At 41.1% G+C, this 17,058-nt stretch overlaps 1 protein-coding gene across 2 annotated transcripts in view; it reads right to left on the bottom strand.

Annotated features, from left to right (window-relative positions):
- Positions 1 to 348: 348 nt before the first annotated feature.
- Positions 349 to 17,058, bottom strand: part of LOC146526184 (matrix metalloproteinase-15-like) — a 43,993-nt gene continuing 27,283 nt past the window's right edge. For both annotated transcript variants that reach the window (XM_085156605.1, XM_085156614.1), the window contains exons 8-10: positions 14,077 to 14,227; positions 8,609 to 8,727; positions 349 to 5,691 (exon numbers count right to left, since the gene is read on the bottom strand). In XM_085156605.1, coding sequence (XP_085012731.1) covers positions 5,183 to 5,691; positions 8,609 to 8,727; positions 14,077 to 14,227 — 779 coding nt within the window. In that variant the 3' untranslated portion in view covers positions 349 to 5,182. The remainder of the gene's footprint in view (positions 5,692 to 8,608; positions 8,728 to 14,076; positions 14,228 to 17,058) is intronic.

The following is a 17,058-nucleotide window of genomic DNA, read 5'->3' as shown; positions in this document are numbered from 1 at the left end:
CTAGAGGTGAACACACAACACAAATGTATAAAATCTTACATTTTCTAAAGAAAATAAAAACACAACCAAACCCCCCAAAATTAAAATAATCGGAATGTTATTAACAGAAAGAAATCAAGTTTGGAGAGAAAAATATGCACAAATCAAATCAAAATAAGACAAATGATCAAAGACAAACAGAGGTTTTTTTTTTTTTTCCATCTAGTCCCACACAGGGTTTTTTTTTCTGTTTGTTTTTTTTTTCAGAAAATCACTGAAACATTACTCCGGCAGTAATGAAGAGAGATGCTGTGAGATGCCATGGTTCGTTATCGATGGTCAGCACAGAAGTGACTGAATCCTTCAAAATATACTCTTCTCTACAGTAGCTGCAGTTAGTGGATGGAAACAATTTTCCTAAGTTACTCAACAGTTTCAGTGTCTGTTTGAAGCACGACGAGAGCTGATCCGCTGCAGACGGATGCTGAAAGTCATTTGTCAGTCGCTGCTTTTGTTTCATTCCCGAGCTGAGCGGTCGGGTTTGCCGAGTGGTGATTTCAGATGAGTGGTTTCAGAGTGGATGGGCTCAGGGAGCAAGCTGAGATGCACTCTGGGAAAAGAGAGAAGCATCTGGACAACCCACAATCCCCTTGGCTCGGGTCATTGTAAGCCACAAAGTTAACCCGAGACAAACTGAAACAGGAAAACAGTCTGTCAAGTCCAACAGATTTTGTTTTAATCTTTTTTAGTTCGTTATTTATTAATCTGTTTTTCCTCCTCGAGTTTGGGTTTTGCACAGGGCTGATGCAACGACTTTTTGAAGCTTGCAGTGATTAGGCAGTGCAGAGATACACTGTGACGGTGGGAAGCTGCGAGCTAAAAAGCACACTGTGTGGAGAGAGAAGACACGGCTACAATACAACCTGGCGTCAGACCGATTGTGGAGATTTTAACAGATGTTCATTAAAAAGAACAAAACATCAGGGTTGAATGAGAAATGCTTAACGTGCAGTCTTTACAGAAACACATCCTGAGAGAGATGAAAGCTCACACTGAGATCAGCATATCCTAACCTTACCTAAAACTTGCATTAAGGCTATGCACTTCAAAATGAACTTCAGCTTTTGCAAGCTTTGAATCTGAACGTGACATCAACGAAAATCAAAGCAAATCGTGTTAAAAGTTGCTGAACGAGGAGGTGGATCTACCAGCAAGCTTTGCTGTGTGTGACAATAATGTGTTAGTGTGTATGTAGAGAGAAAAAAAAAATAGGGGGAGGACAAAGAGAGTGAGAGAGAAGGCCATTGTTTTTATTATGATCCCCTCGGGCTTTGAGGGCTGGGCCGAGCGTGGAGAGACGTGGAGTGTGGGAGATTTACAGTCAGAACACAGGCCTAGCTTATAGAGAGGAGGGCTGATTAACTCAACACCTCTACATGCACGCAAACAGGCATCAATCAGCCCTGACAGATCTCCTTCCTAACCTTTCAATACTTCTCTTCTGCTTGGTGTCCTGAGACAAATAAACTGTATTAAACCCGCCGGTGTCCCCTCACAGAAAATCGCTCAAACTGCTGAATCACCAAAACTGTGTTTCTGCGTGACGCAAACTCAGGTGCACTGGACCTCTCTTTCAGACTTTTTAAGTGGTTACTTTAGCTTTGAAGTGGTTAACTCCCTGTGGGCTCTTTGTTTGGAGGTTATAGAGGAGAATAGGAGGCTTAATAAAGAAGAACTCCATAAACAACTGGGTGTCTCGCGCAATGAGTAGGCACTTTCTGAGCCTGTCCAGACGCTGGGCTGTCTGAACGCTCATTGATGTGCCTGAAGGACCAAATGGAAGAGCAGGACAGTAGAGGAGAGGGGGAGGGAGTGCTTTTAAAGCTGATTAGCTGCGTCCGCCAACCCCTCCTTCCCCACAAAAGCTTCACGATGAGGAGATGAGGGATGGACACGGGACACCGTTTCCTGGCAACTGCTATCGACCTGCCTCAGATCAATCTCCAGACTTCTGGTGACGGCTGAGTTTGCTCTTCCTTTTCCTCCTTTCAGTATGGGTATCCTGTTAACTTCAGGTCTGACTACTTAGGTGTCTCACTTTGCCCCATCTTCTCTTAGTGGGAGGCCTAGCAGAACAGCAGTATCAGGTTAGGCCAGTGCACTTACACTTTTATCCATGGACAGAGTGCTGGTGCCCAGTTTAGAAGTTTAATGTATTTCAGCCAAAAAAATGACAAGAACTGCAAAAAGTTGGCACCAAACATTATTTTGGAAATGACAATGTTCTACAGAAAAAATCCCATGACTGTCTGCTATAATATCCGCAACACAGAAATGACCCCAACTACTATTCAACATCTTTTATAATATTTGATTCTTCACCTGTGGAAATGTGGGCTTTATTAAAAGGCACCGAGGCAGAAATGGCTTTGCACCTGCACTGACATGAGCACTGGATCCATGGAAAATAAGTATGAATGCTGCCAATAAGGAAGCTCTAAAGCATGCATGTGCTTATACAAAACTACAAGCTTTCTTAAACGAGTCCCGTCACCTACTGTAAGCGAAAGTTTCCTCTTTGGGCAGCACTGCTGCTCAACTTGCAGGGGAATCTGGGTCACATGGGCTGTTGCCAACTCGCTCTCCCTCTTCTCTTTGTCTCCTCCTCCTTCCCACCCTTCCTTATTCCTGAGATCTAAACTTTGCAAGCTCAGGGAGCCGAGGTCAGGCGCGTTCCCTCAATCCTCCTCCCCCCTTTCCTTTTCTCAGCTGCAAGAAATTCAGACTCTCGATACCCTCCCCGTTTGTGTAACCTGAGCTGTGTGAGCTGAGCCAACCCCCCACCCCCCCAGGTCAGAGTGGCAGCTTAGCTCTAAATGCTACCTCAGATAAACCTTCCTCCAATTTATGTCTGAAATCAAACCTTTAAACACTTTCACTCACACACTCATTTATGCCTTATCTTCAGGCATAAACTCATCACGATGAGATAAATCGCTGCCATTAAGAAAAACGTTGACTCTAAAAGGTCACCACACCTGGTTTTAGCCTTTCGTGGCTCTTTATCAGTGTAGCAACCGTTTTACACCAATTTTCCAATGTGTGTCTGAATGCACTGACAAAGACTGAGAACTCTGTGTAATAAAGAGGCAATTTTCTGTGCATGCCTTCTCGAGAGATGAAACGAAAGCCGACTGTTTTGACTCAGTAAGGTCAAAGTTTAGTTTAGAGGTTAACGGCATTTGCGCACACCTGCTGTTATTTGATGAGGAGGATTAGTCTGTGTTCACATAAGCCCTCATGGCCTGAGCCCACCCTGGTGCTTACAGGAAGACTGCATATCATCCCAGAAGTTTCTTTAAAAAATACTAGCAGTAAAAGATGCATGATAGACGAGCTGCACTCCGTGAATGCTTTGTTTCCGCCTTTTATATCTCTCGCACACCCAGATCCTCTCCCTCCTGTGTTATTTCACAGCGAGCTGACTTCGTTCATTAACTATTAGTCCGTCTCCTTCACGGCACAAAGGACGGGTCTCATTTTTGACATAAAAGAGGATCTCTGACAATTAGCCCCACAGTTGAGAACTAAAGGAAGAGGTCCCCTTTATAGTCTATTTATCCTTTCAGCCAGAGAGGTCTTTAACAAGACAAGCTTCCAAATAAGGGAAAGAAAGACGGCAGACCTACTGTCCATCAGTGTGAACACAAGATATGGAAGGCATTAAGCATCTGACCTTAAAGGGTTAATTTATTCGCAGTGCCAGTGTTTCTATCTGTTATGTTGTATATTGTAATCATAAAAGTATACGGGCTGATATCAAAATGACTACATGATGGCCTGAAACCTCAGTGAGACAATCACAGAGAACGTGGCAGTAACATAAAACACTGTGGAAGTTAATATTCTGTTTATCTTATCTTAATTTACAGACAGCAAACCAACTGACCGCTCTCTCTGTTGATTATAGAATCATGTGACTGTGTTGCTGGTTAATTCTGTCTACTGGCATAAAAAACACGAGTGAGGTTGAAAAGCTTAAAAGCTTTTATAGCTGCCGGACTGGAAAACTAAATCTTTTCCGGAGACAAAAGTGGATACAGGCATAGAGTAACACTGCGTGTCTGCAGAGTGCATCGATTTGTTTGTCAATGAAGTTAAATAGCCAACTGTCAGTCTTAGGCTACTGTATCATATACCTATCATATACCTTTTTTCACTACTTTGCATTGTCTAAATAAATAATATGTTCAGGAAGGTTACAAGAAATTAAAAGTATGTAATAGCCGCACAGCTCTAGCTTTATTATCTTGTTTGTTTAAACCCTGTTTGACTGATATACACGTGACCTTCTCAGATCTCACAGTGAATACAGAGTTATTATTAACATAAATAGGAGAGACTGCAACAATACGATTTAATGATTTAAAAACAAACCTGCCCTCCTCTGACTAACAATCTGAACTCTGAATTAACCTTCAGACTTACAATCACACCCTAATCACCATCAAGAAGAGTCAAAGAGAATAATATCTGAGCTCGTTGCAGGTCCCAAAACACCTCTTCACAGATTCTCCTGCAGAGAAAAGGAAAGATAAGAAACACGGAGCTGACGAGAGGAAGGAAAGAACCCTTCTGGACCCCGCTTGAAGCACTGTGGTCTGTCTACAAATCTTTTTAATGCTTTGAATTTCTTCCTTTTGTGGCAACTGAGATAGCATAAGCTGATGTCAGGTTATCGGCGAGGAAAAAGCCCCTACGGAGATTAGGGGAAGGAGGAGGGCGGAGCGGAGATGTGAGAGAGAATAGACCGGCCTTCCTGGTTTAGAAGTAATAATAACAACAACAACAACAAAGTCACATAAAATGAACCAAAACAAAAAGAACAAAACTATGTGCAAACTTCTCTCATATAAATAGACTACAGTCACTGCATTGTAGAGCACCATGGGAGACGGGAGGAGGTTAGAGAGGTGTGTGTGTGTGTGTGTGTGTGTTTGAGAATGTAAGACATAAGTTACGCTCGCGTCTAGTTTGTGTGCCTATGTATCATTACAGTATTTGCATGGATCTACTACCACAGAGCTGCAGGAGCCACAGAGACTGGAGACAGATGGATCACTGGGAAGAGGGCTAGATTAGAGGAGGAGGGCGCATCTAAGGTTTAAATCAAGTTCAGCGTTCAAAGACCTAACATCGGGGGTCAGACCCAGTCCTGAAGCGAGCGTTTGCAGTGCACCAGCAGGCGCGGCGCCCCTTTGCTCTGCAGCGTGTTGATGATGGCATAGATCAGTCCCAGGATGCACAGCACCAGGACCAGTGGGATGGTCACCATCAGGATGCTCATGGTCCGCTCCTGGCTGTCGTCCACCTTCAGTACCACATCCACCTCGTTGGTCTTCTCCTCACGTCCCTCGCGAGAGTCTTGATCTTTGTCACCGTCTGAGCCTTTGTCTTTGTCCGTTCCCCCGCGATCTGTTCCGTCTCGGTCTTTGCCCTTGTCGCCGTCGCGTCCTGCGTCGGGGTTAAATGGCGGGCGGCTTACGTCTGGGTATTTGCGGCCCGAGTCCGTGTCCGTGTCTCTGTCGGGATCCAGGTCCACGCTGCAGCCCATGAAATCTCTCAGGATGGACTTTGGATAGCCCGGTTCGCTTTTCATACGGTGGTTGTCAAACTTCCAGTACTTGGAACCCTTATAGAAGTAGGTGTATGCTGAAATATAATGAAGAAAACATGAGCCCACAAAGAATGTTAAAGCATGACTAAAAGAATAATTAGAGTTTTTGAGAGATCTTTAACCCTTTAAAACCGGTCAGAGCAGCACGCTCTGTTTTGCGTAACTATTTTTAAATCCCGGTAGCTCTGCAACCACGTGAGCTAGCGCAATAATTTCTTTTGCATATGAAACCGGAGGAGTTGTACTTACATCTTATGCCATCAGCTTGTCCTCGGTCACAGTTTCCTTCCACATATAGCTTTGCAAAAACTGCATAAAAAGCACTTGCAGCAACAAAAACATAATATTCTAGAAACACGGTTTGCCGATCCGATCAGCTGTTCGTAACACTTCCTACATTGGATTAGACGTCAGCGCGAACTATCGCATGTCCGCCATGACCTGCCCGAAACCGGAAGTGACGTCATTTTCGCGGAAATGTAGTTTTTACCATCAGGGCCTCATGAGCCTATACTGGTGTTTTTAAAAGTTATGTTTGACTTCATGACTTTATGTGTCATTTCTGGGATGCTTAGGACTCATATTGCACTGATGGAAATAGTTTATTTTGATGCATATGCTGCTTTTTTGCAAATTTGCATTATAATATTTATTTTCGTTTTTCCTGCTGTATATAAAAATTGGTGTATTTCAAAAATAAAACTATGAAGACACTCAAAATAAACTTCCTGTGGTGGGAAAATATTTTGTGCAACTTTTTTGTATTTACAGTTTTGAGGGATAAGCCTCTTAAATTTCTCTAACTAGAAATATATGTTAAAAAAACAAAAACGATTTTCAATTTCTTTGTAGTTTATTGCACTTTTTTGCAGTTTATGTAATTACTATGCACTTAATGCATACATATTATTGAAATCTAGGCTGTAATGGTTGTATTGATGTATAGCAACTTGAAATGCTCCCAAAAATGGCTCCACAGCATGTAAAAATATAACATAAGCTCTGGCGGACTTGGTTCTATGGTAGGTCTTAAAGGGTTAAAGAGTTACCAGATAACTGACAGCTGCACAGATTAAACAAGATATTTGTACATCTTAGAGATAATAACAGTCTGTATTTGTTCCCCATTAGAGAGAAGTAGGTGGTTTCTCCATAAGTTGAAGGTTTATACTGAGCTACGCTAACATAAAAATCGAAATTATATTGAGCCTCTTGTCTTACCCTTGGCAAAAAAATAAGATTGATATATTTATCAAAAAGTCAAACTGTTGCTTTAATAACTTCAATATTTTACTCTAAATTCTCTCTGTGTTCAGTTGAGGCAATTAAAATTACTCAAGTGGCTATTGTCAGTCCAATAATTGCTTATTTCTAACATATCTGCAAAGAAAAAGAACTCCCCACCCAGAATGTTCAATAAATCCAATCATAGCAAAGCTCAAAATCACCTTTTTTGGATTATTATAGTATTAAAATCAATAAAACTAACAAGCTGAGGGACTTCAATGAGGCAATCAGGTGAAGAATCCCTGTTTGCACTCTCTTAATCAACAAAGAGGTGGAAGTACAAACTGTGTGCTATAAAAGTATGCAGTTTTGGTCTAGTTTTCATCTATTATTTATGAATTGATGTTGCTTTTGAACACCATCCAACTGAAGAACAGCCACTAAAGACAACACGTTTTATGAAATCAGTGATTTCATAAACGATCTCAACAAGAGTGTGCACAACAACTCTTAACCCTTTAAGACCTACCATAGAACCAAGTCCGCCAGAGCTTATATTATATTTTTACATGCTGTGGAGCCATTTTTGGGAGCATTTCAAGTTGCTATACATCAATACAACCATTAGAGTCTAAATTTTAATAATATGTCTGCATTAAGTGCATAGTAATTACATAAATTGCAAAAAAGTGCAATAAACTACAAAAAAATTGAAAATCGTTTTTGTTTTTTTAACATATATTTCTAGTTAGAGAAATTTAAGAGGCTTATCCCTCAAAACTGTAAATACAAAAAAGTTGCACAAAATATTTTCCCACCACAGGAAATTTATTTTGAGTGTCTTCATAGTTTTATTTTTGAAATACACCAATTTTTATAAACTGCAGGAAAAACGAAAATAAATATTATAATGCAAATTTGCAAAATAACAGCATATGCATCAAAATAAACTATTTCCAGCAGTGCAATATGAGTCCTAAGCATCCCAGAAACAACACAGAAAGTCAAACATAACTTTTAAAAACACCAGTATAGGCTCATGAGGCCCTGATGGTAAAAAACTACATTTCCGCGAAAATGACGTCACTTTCGGTTTCGGGCAGGTCATGGCGGACATGCGATAGTTCGCGCTGATGTCTATTCCAACGTAGGAAGTGTTACGAACAGCTGATCGGATCAGCAAAGCTTGTTTCTGGAATATTATGTTTTTGTTGCGGCAAGTGCTTTTTATGCAGTTTTTATGCGGAAGGAAACCGAGGACAAGCTGATGGCATAAGATTTAACTACAACTTCTCCGGTTTCATACGCAAAAAAAATTATTGCGCTAGCTTACGTGTTTGCAGAGCTACCGGGATTTAAAAGTAGTTGCGCAAAACGGAGCGTGCCGCTCTGACCGGCTTTAAAGGGTTAATAGAAGTCAGCTACCAAGTTAAACACATAGTGAGCAAAAAATAATTCAAATAGACAAGAATAGAATTCAAAATAATTCAATTACATGAAACTCTTAAACTATAAATTTGCGTCCCTAGGAGTCAAGACACTGAATCACTCCTCTCCAATAATGCACAGTAAAGCCAGAAGCATTTCACATGTCAGCTCAAAATCACACCCACACCCTCCCCCGTCTCCTGATGACTGACCACACCCTGATTCTTTGTTTCAGGCATGTCTCAGTCTGCCACAGACCCTCTTCTCACACACATACGCAGAAACTACACCGCTCACCTCCATCATCGCTGAGGAAGGCCCCCTTGGGATTAGAGGGCACTGACGTTCCCCAGACACTGATTGACTTCGGGTAGCCTCTGTCAGCTGAGCGAGACTGCTCGTTGAAGCGCCAGTACCTGAAGACAGAAAGCGGGAGAAGGTTGATACTGTTTATCAACTGTCTAAACAAGAACAGAGCAGACGTCTTCCTCAGTACACTACATGCTGGGTCTGCACAGAGTGCATATCACAGTACCGCTTCCACAGAATACTTGCAGTTCTGTGAGTTAATATGCTGTGAGCGTTCTGTACATGTATAAACCTTCAGGCTTATTTTCACGCACCAAAGTCAAACCACTCACTTCGTGGTAGTGAAAAGAAAGTATGTTTGACATGAGCTTTTATACACAGTGGTACGGTTACGGGGTGTAGTTCAGTTAAAAATAGTTCCTACATCAATCAGCTCACAACAAGGTTTATGGATGGCTTCTGAGTAACTGAAACATGATTTCCAAAAGGAGAAGATTTTTATTCCATATAGAATAAAAACAGATGAGTGAAAAAAAAGCTGTTCTTACGGTTTTATTTCTGCTGGTATTTGGTCATAAAATCTAGGGAGTCAATGTCTGAAATCCATCTCACATCAGCCAGGATGAGAGTGAATTCACTACAATCAGTCTGTGGACTGCCAAAATGAGTAAGATTCATCATTTATGGAGCATGACGGTCTGTACTAGATGTCGTAGCAATTTAGCATCTAACTGGTGAGATATTCCAGTCGGGAACAAAGCTGGACCAATCAACAAATTGCTGTTGACCTTTGTAGCTGGGACGAGTGCAAGTTGATCACTAGGTTTTTCAAGACATTGCTGCCCTCAGTAAAAACAGAATGCAATCATTTGCTCATAAACCCTCATTTTATTAACAACAGAACACAAAGTATCGAATTCTTAAATTGACACATTTCACTGTTTCATGAAAAAGCTCATTTTGAATTTGAGGACATTAATATAGCTCGGAAAAAATGCAGCGAGAGCAACGAAGGGCTGGAAATGCAAATAGGACTAAGAAGAAACAGGTGAAGCAACTAATTAGGCCAACGGACAACAGATTGGTAACATGACTGTGTACAAGGAGAGCCTCTAAAGCATAGGTGTCAAACTCTGGCCCGCGGGCCAAATTTGGCCCGCAGCCTAATTACATTTGGCCCGCGAAGCCATACCAAATTACTATTAAAGCTGGCCTACTGGTATTATACAGCTAATATATATATTGTTTAGTATTAAGCTTTGCTTGTTCCATATTCAGTTTTCCAGCAAAACTTATTTGAGTCCATAAGAAAAGATTCATTCTTATATCTGGAGGAAGATTTTTTTTCAATAAATATTAATGTTAGCCCGCGACTTTGTTCCAGTTTTGAATTTTGGTCCACTGTGTATTTGAGTTTGACACCCCTGCCATAAGTCATTGTTGATTTTGTCTTCACTCTCCATCCCCTGCCAAGCTGCACCTGTGATTCTGCGGCTGCTCGCTGATGAGCTGACAGATAAGATCTTTTCTTATCCTCTGCATCCTTACCCTATCACCTCTGCCTCCCACAGGGCGCCAGCCTGCCCTGTTGAAACACTATTTTTTTTCCAGTGTTTCAACTGAAAAAATAGAATGCCATTGATCAAAGTAGAATGCCTTTGATCCCTTGTGATGTCATCATCTTGCTGAGAGAAAAAACCCTTAAATAGGAGCTTTGCTCTGTTAAACTTTGCTGCTCAACGGACCTTGACCTGACAGTAAGCAAACCCTTTTGGAGAGTTTTGAGAGAATTTCGCATTACTTAGCAATTCACTGACCAAGCCGACACATTTCACCATGTCAGCTAACCCATCCTTCCGCTCAAATGACCTTGGAATAGTTAAAGGGAGCATTTTGGGAAACCACTACAAGGTAGAGGCTTTCCTTGAAGAAGGGGGCTTTGGTATTGTAGCCAAATGTCGTGATACCAAAACCAACCGAGCTGTGGCTATTAAAGTCAACAAGAGCGACCCTGATATTCTGCAACAGGCAAAACTGGAACTTTTCATCCTGGAGCAGCTGAGAAGGTTGGATCCAGATGCCGCCAACATTGTTAAATGGAACGGCTTTTTCCACGACGGAGAGCGGGTTTGCTTAAAGTTCGAACTCCTTGATCAATGCCTGTGGGACTATATAGGGGATCGGAAAAACCAGGGTCTCCCCATAAGCGAAGTCAGGCCAATTTTAGGTCAACTCACAAATGCTCTGTCCCACCTGGGTTCTGTGGGAATAGTGCACGCTGACCTCAAACCTGGAAACATCATGGTTGTAAACCGCCATGAGTCTCCCATCAAAGTCAAACTTATAGACTTTGGCCTCGCATGTCCTGCGTCTGCAGTGATGCCTGGTGACCGTGTGGGGACGGTTGGTTATAGTGCACCTGAAGTTATGCTTGGCCTTCCTTACAATGAAGCAAGTGACATGTGGTCTCTGGGGCTGGTGGCTGTGGAGCTTGGTACAGGGGTGCCACTCTACCCTGGAAATGAAGACTATGATGTTTTGAAATTCATCATAGAGACTCAGGGTCAGCCACCAGATCATGTTCTAGACTCTGGCGTGTACACTGAAGACTATTTCATTGAAGACAACGACAACCAACAGCGCTGGACATTTAAGACTGACCAACAATTTCAGTACGAGACAAGTGACATGTGGTCTCTGGGGCTGGTGGCTGTTGAGCTTGTTACAGGGGTGCCACTCTACCCTGGAAAAAAATATTATGATGTTTTGAAATTCATCATAGAGACTCAGGGTCAGCCACCAGATCATGTTCTAGACTCTGGCGTGTACACTGAAGACTATTTCACAAAACACAACTACAACTACAACCAACAACGCTGGACATTTAAGACCGCCCAACAATTTAAATACGAGACAGGATATGAATCTTTGGAGACAAGATACATAAAACTTAAACGTCTGGATGACCTCGAACAAATAATGATGTTTAGACGAGGACCAGAAGATGGCCAACGCTTATTTGTCAGCCTAATTAAAGAGATGTTGGCCTTGGATGCACACCAGCGGATAACACCCTCTCAGGTTCTCCGGCATCCCTTTTTCAACCCTGGCCTCTCCAACAGGTTCCCAAGTATCAACATTGAAAAACCATACAGAGTCAATCTCCAGCATGGCATCTTCCACCCTCGACAAAAGTGATAAAAACACAAACTGGGGTTGGAAAAGGATATTAACAGCAAATTACACTGGAAATATTAATTAAGCTGCTCCAATAATTATCACTTTGACTTTTTTTTTTTTTTTAATTTTCACTCCCCCCACCCCAACCAGTCGCGGCAGATGACTGTCCCTTTCTGAGCCTGGTTCTGTCGAAGGTTTCTTCCTTTTTAAAGGGAGTTTTTCCTTCCCACTGTCGCTAAATGCTTGCTCATAGGGAATCTTCTGATTGCTGGGGTGGCCAAAACTCTAGGGGAACTAGCAATTCTTGTGAAAATTTAAAAAAAAAAAAGCCTACCAATATTCAAAGCAGAGTAGCGGACAACTTACCATCACATCAGTCCTTCAATCCGACCTAAAACACCATGTTTACAGAAATAAATTCCATACAAATTGGAACTAAATTGTTGTTTTTGATTGTTTATAAATATATAGTGCTACCCTTCAGCCTCCTAGTAGACATACCTGTGTTATAAATGTGAAACTCCTCCGATTTTCAGAAAAGTTGACCTCTGACCTTGAAGTCAAGGTCACTGAGATTTAAGCTTCACAGAGATTTTCAGTAGATGCAACCATGGTATTGATTTGAAAAATCGACACAATCACAAACTTGGATGTCCACAGCGCCTCGCCATATACCAAAGATTAAGAGGTGTTTTTTTCTAGGTTTTTATAAAGATTACAAAACACAAATAACAAAAATGCCAACGCTATTGTCATTTTTGACAACGCTATTTTGATGTTGGCTGCCAGGACAGCTGCCACCACACTGATGTGACACACTACAAATCAACTCTTTGATGCTCTGTGCTGAGTCTGCACAATAACCTGCACTTAAACATTCATTTAATATCACGTACACATATACACATACTGTCCCTCAAGAAGACACTGAGAAAAAATAAAGAATAACATTGAGACTGTAACTTTGCCATAAGTCATAGGTGTCAAACTCTGGCCCGCGGGCCAAATTTGGCCTGCAGCCTCATTACATTTGGCCCGCGAAGCCATACCAAATTACTATTAGAGCTGGCCTACTGGTATTATACAGCTAATATATATATTGTTTAGTATTAAGCTTTGCTTGTTCCATATTCAGTTTATTGGTTTATTGTATTACTCTCGTTTTCTTCTGCTTGTTTTCTTTTTTCTTTCTCAACAGGTGATCCAGGTGATCGATATATGTATTTTTTTTTTTTTTTTTTTTCTGCTTATTCTGTTGGTTTTTGTTTTTTGCCCTTCTCCCCCGTCCCTCTTCTCAACTGTTTTTCTTTCCCTCTTTCTTTCTCCCTTTTCTTTCCCCCAGTCAAGTCTGTCCCGTATTCAGCAAGTGAAAATAAAATAAAGAATAAAAGGTGAATCAAATGGACCATTACGGCAAAGCTGGGATGGTCAATTTGGTAAAGAAAATCCGTTGGGCATCTTTCTTCGCCTTTAGACAATAATTCTGATGGCAAAAGAGCCAAACGGGACAGGCAAAAAAAAAAAAAAAAAGAAAAAAAAAGCTTTGCTTGTTCCATATTCAGTTTTCCAGCAAAACTTATTTGAGTCCATAAGAAAAGATTCATTCTTATATCTGGAGGAAGATTTTTTTTCAATAAATATTAATGTTAGCCCGCGACTTTGTTCCAGTTTTGAATTTTGGCCCACTGTGTATTTGAGTTTGACACCCCTGCTCTAAAGGCATCGAAAGGCACCATTAGCACTGAAAGTTTTCTACAGGTTTTACAGAAACAAATGTTCCCACCAGATGCCCTTTTTTGTTTTTTAAGGGAAGAAATTATATATTTCAAGAAGACAATGTTAAACTGCATCTCTTACAAAGGGAGGTTTTGTCGTAGAAGTGTCTGGGTGTTGAACTGGGCTGCCGGCAGTCACCAGCTAAAAATGTTTGGCACATCATGAAACGAACAGTACGACACAGAAGGCCCAGGACTGTTGAGCAGCTCATATCCCACGTCACACAAGAGTGGGATGATATTCCTCCCTGAAAATTTCAGCAAGTGGTCTCTGAGTCTGTAAACGTCAGTTCCCACACATTTGTGGACTGCTGTTAAACAAAGGCGATGCTACACAGTGATAAACATGACCCTATTGTGTTTAACGCTCCTTAGATTAAACATTTGATTTGTCAAGTGACCCAGCAAAAGCTTGCCAAAAGCAACCAAACTGCTGATATCCTTTTAATGCAATATACTCACAGTTCAGTGTCACTCAGACAGGGTATAGGACTATATTACCTGTCTCCTTGAAAGAAGTAAGTGTAGCCGGATGGCTCCCACCAGATGGCTGTGTCTATTCGGTCGTAGGGAATATCTATACCATAATCGACTAGCTCAAGTGGGTAGCCTGGTTCCAGGTTAGCCTCTCTGAAAAGCCAGAATCTGTTTCCTGAGGAGAGGAGAGACATTTTATGTGATGCTTTCTGATGTATACATTGGAGCATTCCCCTATCCACTCTTCCCCTTATATGGAAAATGTTACCACACACAATCACATTGTATATGACATATATATGGTTACCCACACATCATAAACCTTCGAGAATGCTCGTGCACACATGTTTAATTTGCTAGCAATTACGGATAAGAACAGTCCCACAAACCAAACCAGCATTTACACACACTTGTAAATAATAAGAATGCAATAATGGATTATTGGCAAGCAATCAAAAAAAAACTCAGCAGAAGTGAGTACGACATCCCTGACTACAGAGTTTGGGTTCGGCCTGTAATTATGCACAAGGAGTGGCTTGTCTCATGTCAGGCTAAAGCACATTTTGTTGCTGAAGGGAACGTTTTTATTGTTTCTCACAGTATCTGACAGTGTGTTTCACCATTACATCTCCTTTTGGCTTCATTCTGCCTTTCCCTCACCCGCCCATCCATCCACCCACTTCTGGCCCCTTGCTCCTCATTTAAAAAGAAAGCTCTACACTCAGCATCTGGATAGAACAAGAGGTTGACGCAATGCTTCCCAGGGTTCCTGCGGCGCACAGCCCTCATGTAAAATCCCATGACTTACTCCACAGCTTTTCGAGGCAATGCCAGAGCACTTCAGTGACATAAAAATCCGATGCCTTTTTTCCCCTGGAAATCTTTTTTCTACAGGGATGAACAATGTTGTTTCTATTACAGCTGGCCTTGTTTTGGACCGGAGCAGCAGGGAAACCTCTGGGTAACACAACAGCTGTGCAACTGGCTTACAGTAAATATTTACTTTACCCCACTACAGTAAATCAGTACAATACAAACATCAATTCATCCATGTATTACTGTATTTCAGAGAATGCACAGATGCAGGATATTTGTACAACAGCAGAATATCGTAAGACTTTGTGTTTTGGCTTAAGCGATGAGCTCGAATGTAGAAATTGGGCAGTGATGAAAAAATATACCCAGGAGCCTTACAGGTTGATTGAAGGGCTGGTGGAGCGGTAGAAACAGCAATTTTTCTGCATGAGCAGATCTCTAGACTGTGTGTCAAGGTTTCTTTACTGTCTCCATTGTGCTTTAGTTTGATTTGTCAGGTTGGCTGGCTTTTCTGTGCTTCTAGTTTCTAGTTTGGATATAAAATAATAAACAAAAAACAGTTCAGTTTATTGCTAATGTAAAATAGGGCTGCCACGATTAGTCGACTAGTTACGATTATGTCGACTATCAAAATCGTCGACGACTAATTTAATAGTCGACGCTTCGTTTGACGCTTTGTAAGATCACAAAAGACGCAGGAATAAGTAGTAGGATTTAAGGGTGTAATAACGGACTGAAACAGAAGATGGCAGCACTGCATGTACAAGGATGTCAGCTGCCGTTAAACCCCGAAGAAGAAGAAGCTGTGTCCCAGAATTCATAGCGCAGCCCAGCTCAGTTTCCAACAATGGCGGCAGCTAGTTAGTTTTAATATTACTCTTATTATTCTTTCTGGGTCACAAAATAAACGTTTAACATATTTTCAGGCGAGAATGTAGCTGTGTAAACCTCAATTATCTGCTCAGTTTATCAAGACACCACATATTTACAAAAGCGCTCCGACGTTTTCGGAGACGTCTGTTACACACTAGCTCGATAGCTAGCCGGGGGCTAGGCTCGCTAGAGCCGTGAGAACACCGGACTCCCGGCAAATCGTTTTCAAGCCCACCGCTGTATTTCGCTACTCAGGTTAAACATGATATATAAGTCACTTAGATAACTTAAAAATGTTATTGTTTGGCTTTTTTTTTAGTATTTTATTTGTTCCTGAGTAAATCGGTTTGGCTGAGATTAAAGTTATAGTTTTTACACAGCTGAATAAACTTCAAGCAGACAGCTGATTATCAGAAGTGTGAGATGCTCGAGAATATACTCCGGTGTCCTGTTATATTTTAGATAGCAAGGAGTTTATTAAACTTCACCGAAACAATCTGCAAATTTCATTAAAATTTAATAAACTATCATATTGTCTTTTTTAGTTAGCACATACCTTAAACACTTAAAGCTGTAAGCTAATGATAGTTATATAAGAGCAGATGCTGCTGGTGCAATAAGCTGTAGTTTTATGTCCAATGGATGATGATCTGATTAGTCGACTAATCGCAAAAATAATCGGTGACTAGTCGACTATCAAAGTAATCGTTTGTGGCAGCCCTAATGTAAAAACATGTACAGTGTTAATATTTGGTGTCTGAATTAAAACAGTTGCCATTACTATTACTCAAAACCACATTTCAGATCCCAAAGTCACCAAAGGAAGAAAATCCTTTTGGGCCATTATTTGTAGCTACAACAGTCGAGACTACTATAATCCGGAGTTTATAACAAAACATGTCTTAGCTGGAGCCACAAAATTCATCAGCATTGACACACAATTTAAGTGAAACCTGTTTTAGTATTTCAATTTAAAGTAGTAGCAAATAATATTGCTCATTAATCACAAAGATATGTCACTGAGTCAAAGTATCATGAAAACTTAGGATTGAGTTGAGGTGGGTTGAGAAGTGGCTTGCAGATGCACCATAAAGAGCGCAGGTTTGAGGTTTGGAACTTGGAGGTGTTGAACGGTATCAGCTGATGTGGGCTCGTCTTAAGATCAGCTGGTTGTGCCTGAAGCTGTGCTTATTTCCCATGATTGAAAACTCTATTTCACAAGTCTGCAAGAACTTGTGCACCACAGTGATGAGTGATTGCTTTAGTCACCGGCAGAGAAAGTAAATGTATTGACTGATGCGATGGGTTTAAATACAG

Source organism: Neolamprologus multifasciatus, chromosome 1 (assembly GCF_963576455.1).
Source record: "Neolamprologus multifasciatus chromosome 1, fNeoMul1.2, whole genome shotgun sequence".
Taxonomy (NCBI): domain Eukaryota; kingdom Metazoa; phylum Chordata; class Actinopteri; order Cichliformes; family Cichlidae; genus Neolamprologus; species Neolamprologus multifasciatus.
Note: the sequence above shows the minus strand (reverse complement) of the source record. Positions and strands in the feature narration are given on the sequence as shown.